Source organism: Orycteropus afer, unplaced genomic scaffold, assembly GCF_000298275.1.
Source record: "Orycteropus afer afer isolate SDZICR_OR568_19922 unplaced genomic scaffold, OryAfe1.0 scaffold00689, whole genome shotgun sequence".
NCBI classification, from domain to species: domain Eukaryota; kingdom Metazoa; phylum Chordata; class Mammalia; order Tubulidentata; family Orycteropodidae; genus Orycteropus; species Orycteropus afer.
This window is the reverse complement of record NW_006922276.1, coordinates 1,004,853-1,010,795: the sequence shown is the minus strand read 5'-3', so window position 1 is coordinate 1,010,795 and position 5,943 is coordinate 1,004,853. Positions and strand designations below refer to the sequence as shown.

The 5,943-nt window shown below is 41.9% G+C and overlaps 1 protein-coding gene across 1 annotated transcript in view; it reads left to right on the top strand.

Annotated features, from left to right (window-relative positions):
• The window catches only part of LOC103211057 (zinc finger protein 665-like), a 13,849-nt gene extending 8,306 nt beyond the window's left edge, over window positions 1-5,543 (top strand). The window contains exons 3-7 of the mRNA XM_042783129.1: window positions 1,468-1,550; window positions 1,635-2,095; window positions 2,264-2,373; window positions 5,289-5,403; window positions 5,486-5,543. Coding sequence (XP_042639063.1) covers window positions 1,468-1,550; window positions 1,635-2,095; window positions 2,264-2,373; window positions 5,289-5,403; window positions 5,486-5,543 — 827 coding nt within the window. The remainder of the gene's footprint in view (window positions 1-1,467; window positions 1,551-1,634; window positions 2,096-2,263; window positions 2,374-5,288; window positions 5,404-5,485) is intronic.
• Window positions 5,544-5,943: the final 400 nt, after the last annotated feature.

The following is a 5,943-nucleotide window of genomic DNA, read 5'->3' as shown; positions in this document are numbered from 1 at the left end:
CACTCCACCATATCTAACATCAACTACTACACCTCCTCTTCTCCTCAGTACTCTTCTGCCCTGCCTTAGGGGTCCTATTTCTCTGTGACGTCTTAAAACTCACAGAATCCCAAGGAAATGGCTCACGTGGTGGTGGAGGCTGGCAGGTCCCAAGTCTTTGGTTAGATCTGGAGGATTCTCCCAATTCATGTGGTTACAGGGGCTTGCAAACTCAAACTGACAGGTCAGACGGCCAGCTGCTGGTCTCAAGTCCAAGGGTGAGATGATGATGATGAACCAGATGCTGGACCACGGCAAGAGAAAGAATTTTTCCCAGAACATTCACATATATGCCTACCTGCAAGGAAACTAAGGGTGGTGACTTAAGTCTCACCATCCAGCAAGGCAAGACTCAAGATACATCCCAACATAAACAGGTATAGAGACTAGGATTTACAATACATCACAAAATGGAAGACTGTGACTAGAAGGGCCATGCCAAGCAATTCATTACATTGCAAGTATTGATATGAGGCTTCCGTGTAAATAATTTGAGTTACATGTAATAACCCTTTCTTTCTTGAGAAATCCTATTACCTTTCCATTCCCAAACATTTGTACATTTGATTGATACGTTTCATAACTCTTTCATGTTAAGTATTGCTTCTGATGTAATATGTTTCTTAATATAATCATTTTCCAACTGTAGTTAATAGGAAGTCTGTAATTCTCTGTATCTTTCAGATATCTCTTCTAGATGTGTGCTCAAGGAATTATCACCAGATGAGAACATTATTAAAAGAGAATTATTTCAAACAGTGATGTTGGAAGGACACGAAAACCATGGTATAGAGAATTTTTACTTCAGAGAAACCCTGAAACATATGCATGAATTTGAGCGTAGTTGGGGATATAATGAAAGAAATCACAAAGAAATGTCTATGTCACAGAACAGCAACGTTGCTAGTCAAGAAGTCCAGCAACATAACAAATCCTGGGATAACCTTCCTCTAAAGCAGAGTCTTTCTGTAAGAAAAAGTGCATATCAACATCATAAATGTGAGAATCTGTTTATGAAGGATTTATTAAAACTAAAAAATGACATAAGCTGTGGAGAAAGCAAAAATATGAAATGTTTTGAAAATAAAACTGGATTAACCTTTCTGTTACATCTGGCTGAACTTCAGAGATTTCAAACTGAAGAGAAAATTTATGAATGCAGTCAATTTGAGAAGTCTATCAGTAACAGTTGCCCAGTTTCACCACTTCAAAGAATTTCTCCTGGCATCAGTTCCAACGTTTGTAATAAACGCGAGAAGGTTTTTGAGGACCCTGCATTGCTTACACAACACCAGAAAACACATATTAGAGGAAAACTTTGCAAATGTAAGGAAAATGGGAAGGTTCTCAACCAAAGTTTAATCCTCACTAAACATCAGAAAATTCATTCTGGGCCGAGAACTCACAGATGTAATGAGTGTGACAAAGCCTTTAATTACTTCTCAAATTTCATTAAACATAAGAGAATCCATACTGGAGAAAAACCATATAAATGTAATGTATGTGGCAAGGTCTTTATTCAAAATTCAAACCTTAGAAGTCACCTGAGAATTCATACTGGAGAAAAAAATTACAGATGTAACGAGTGTGGTAAGGCTTTTATCAGACATTCACAACTTCTGGGCCATGAGAGCATTCATACTGGCAAGAAACCTTACAAATGTGATGAGTGTGGCAAAGCCTTCACTGTGCGTTCATCCCTTAATCGGCATCAGAAACGCCATAATGAAGATAATCTTTACAAATGCAATGAATGTGGCAAGGCTTTTATTAGTCTTTCATACCTCTGGGGTCATGAGAAAATTCACACTGGTGAGAAACCGCACAAGTGTATTGAATGTGGCAAGGCTTTTAGACAACAGTCTGACCTCAGGATTCACCAAAGAGTTCATACTGGAGAGAAACCTTACAAATGCAATGAGTGTGACAGAGCCTTTACCGTGCGCTCAAGCCTTACTAGTCATAGGAGGATTCACACTGGAGAGGAACCTTACAAATGTAATGAATGTGGCAAAGCCTTTACCCAGTTTTCAAACCTTATTCGACATCAGAAAATACATCCTAAAAAGGAGCATTGTAAATCTAATATATCTGTCAATACATTGATTCAAAGTTCAAACCTTGGGGACCATCAGATAATTCATAGTAAAGAGAAACCTTACAAATGTGGTAAGTGTACCAAATCCTTTACCATGCACTCAAGCCTTTCTAATCATAACAGAAGTCATACTGGAGAGAAACCTTACAGATGTAATGAGTGTGGTAAATCCTTTACCATGCATTCAAGCCTTACTAATCATAAGAGAAGCCATACTGGAGAGAAACCTTACAGATGTAATGAATGTAGCAAAACCTTTACCCATTTTGCAAACCTTACTAGACATCAGAAACTGCATGCTGAAAATGAACAGTGTAGATCTAATATATGTGTCAATGCTTTTACCCACAACTTAAGCCTTGGGGATCATGAGAAACATCACACTGGAGAGAAAACTTACAAATGAATATGGTAAGTTGTGGGGTTCTGTTGATTGTTTAGTAGGCTGGGTTTTGTTTTGTTTTGATCAAATGTTCATACTGTTGGATGAATGAGAGAATAAATACTGGAGAGAAACCTTTGAAATGTCATGAATTGTTTAGGCAGTTTTCACAATGGACCATATATCAGACATCATACTACAAGGAACTAAGCTGCTAGTCCTTAAAAAGATTAAAAACTTTGTTGTTCAATTTTGTCACCTTCAGTGTGAAATGCTGCAATGTAATTAAAAGTGAAAATCATTTAAACTTTGTGAGATGATAGATGTCAAAAACACAAGAACATCTGTGGAAAGATCCAAAATTTTCCGTTTAGACAATATTTTTCTTGAACTATTTCAGAGTTCTTGAAAAGGCATGATTACTTTTGATGACTTTCAAACTAAGCTTTGAAATCTTTATCTCAGGTCTTTCAGTCAATGTGATGGTTTCTGGGAAGGGATGGGTAAGGACACTGAATTGAAGGTGTGTACATTTGAGTAAGAAAATGGAGAAAGCTTGAGGATGGACATAAAACTGTAAGCTAAATCAACACAGTAAATGTATTTAGGTCTGTTCTACAGTTACAAAAGAAGGGCACTGTTACAAGAAGTAATAGCTCTACCAGGTGACCAAGAAACAGCAGGCCAAGAAAGACTTGAGGGACCAATTTTCATGGGAACAGAATGATGGTTCACTAGGGATTACTAATTGGGTAGAAATAATGGAGGGAAAATGATGGTCTCCCTCTCCTTTGAGAGAAAGAATTTTTTTCTGCTTGGAGCCCTTGCCGGATTCATTTGAAGTGATGGATATTCTTGAATTCCCCTTAAGATTGCACATACTCACATGTGGATAAACTAGGAGCTTTATATGTTCACTCCCAATTTGCACTTGTGACCACAGAGGCAGGATGGACCCCCATCCACAGTTTGGTTTGGATGTTAGGAATGACAGCCACTAACAAAGGGGTATGAGAATGTTTATCACTGTGAATTGAGCAGCCTTCACCAGCTAGTATGAAATGGCTGGAGAGATGAGAGATAGGAGACTAGCTTATGTTTTATGGTGGTTGAGATGCTGCTGGGGGGAGAGTACCCGTATGTGGCATACCGTGCTGAGTGCTTGCTCTTGCAGCTCCGTGCTTTCCTCCATGCTGGTGTCTTGCTAGGAGTCCTTGATGGCACAAATGTTGAAGCACTTCACTCCTACTGGAAAAGCTGGTGATACAGGTCCACCCAGAGTCTCCTCGGGAGAAAGTCCTGGCAATCTACTGTCAAAGGTCACAGTCTTTGAAAACCTCATGGAGTACGCATCTACTCTGAAACGCCTGGAGCCACCAGGAGGTGGAGTTGACCCACTGGCAACCAGTTTGGTTTGTAATGTCTTCCTACCTGCCCTTTCCTGCTGCAAACATAGGGGCCTTTCCACAGTATGATTTTTTAAAATGCTTGTGGAATCTACTTGGATAAAATAGGTAGTGTTTTTATGTTAATTTCAGAATAATGTGTGGAAGTGCTTATCAGACAGATAGGATTGAATAGTTTTACTTGAGAAAATTTTCAAAGGTTTAAAAGTCAGTTTGAGATTATGGCATTAAGCAAAATATTACATGATTGTTTTTCAATTGTATGAAAACTCATTTTCTTAATAGAGAATTTTTCCTATTCCATACATCATATAGTTGTTTAATTTACACTTCTTCCCTGTGTTACTCCAGAGAAAAATTTAGAGGCTACGTAAATTGAAGACCTTTCTGAGGGTTGTGTGATGTAAAAATGCATGCATGGCAATAATAGGTAGGAAGGTTCTGTATGAATGTGAAGAGGGTGTTGCTTTAACTGTTCAGTTCAATGAAAGAAGGGGAGCAGTACAAGGTGATGCACAGAAATTGAGCGTGGAGACAGGAGATCTGTTGCTTACACTGCAAAGCAATACTGGGATCTTGGGAATGAGGCTTTGCAGGAGGGCAGTGAATCTGAACCTATGTGCCAACTGAGGACTTACCTGGTTGGGGGGCACGGGTAATGGGAATCAGTGAAGGATTTGAGCAGGGAAACGTGTCAGGCAGCATCTGCATGGATCAAAGGTAAAACGGTTGAGCATGGGACTAGCTTCAGCAATTTTAACAAGAATTGGATAGGGACCCTGGCTGCAGAGTGACACTTCTTGAAACGTCTCATGGTAACACCAGGGCTCACACCACAAGAGGAGATTGGGTGTGGGGACCTTGTCAGCCACAGTGACTATCAGACCCCAAGAATAGGGGACCACAAAGCTCGAGTTTGAATGAGACACGCGGAATCTCACCAAGGATGGGGTTCGAGTGCCTGGTCCTCTTCCAGGTATGCAAGGAAACATGTGCAGGCCAAGGGGCAAAGCTAGCAATGAGGGAGACTGGGGTAGAGGCCAGGCTGGCGCAACAGAGCCAACTGGGGTGATGACGCAGTTGAGGTGTAGCAGGTGCACGTCCTAGGACTCCCTCCCCTGGGCGTTACCAGGTCTGTCTATCCTAACAGCATGTGATTTGGGGGTTCATTCCTAGCTCTGGGATGCTTTGTTGAGCACAGGTGCTTCCTCTGTTTTTTAAGTTAATGTTTCAGACAATTTAGGGTAGGAGCTTAGTGTGTGCTAGGTTCCAGAAAGGTCCCAGCAGTGGAGAGTCCATCTCTCCTTCAGTGCAGGACAGCTGCGGACCAGGCCAGCTCCCTCAGCCTCCCCCCCCCCCCCAGGCCTGTCCGCTGCTAACGGGCCCAGCTCACAGTCTCTGGAGCAGCTCGCTCAGCTCTCCATTGCAGTTCCCCGCAGCAGCTCTGCCGTTGGGCTGCTGCACCACTGGCTGCCTTGGTGCTTGCCAGCTCAGGCCAGAGGCAGTGTGGGAGCTTTGGGAGCATTCTTCCCTGACCTCTCTGCAGCTGTGCCACCCCAGGTCTTACCTGGCAGCCGTCTCAGGTACAGCTTATTCAGCTGACCTGCCCAGCTCGTAGTCATCAGCTCTCTGAGATGCAGCTTTTTTTACTCAACCTGTAAAAAGACACACTTCCCTCCCAGCTTCTATCAACCAGGAGGCCTTCAAACTCCCCTGCAGATGCCAATCAATCCCGTTACCAATGAGATATGAGTCAACAAAGATCTTGTACAAAAGTACCTTCTCTGCCATCACAGACTGACTCCTTCCCAGAACAAAAGTAACACGCTGTGGTACGAACATCATGGGAGGTCCTTTATCTTCAAAGAACTGGTCCAAGATGACAGCAGCTCAGGACGTAGGGAAAATCCTCTCAACCATTTTTCCAAAGAACCAAAGTGACAGGCCACATGCAGGAGCTCATTGCACCATGGTAATATTTCTTCCTTTGGTAAAATTCAGTCATGAGGACCTTTAAA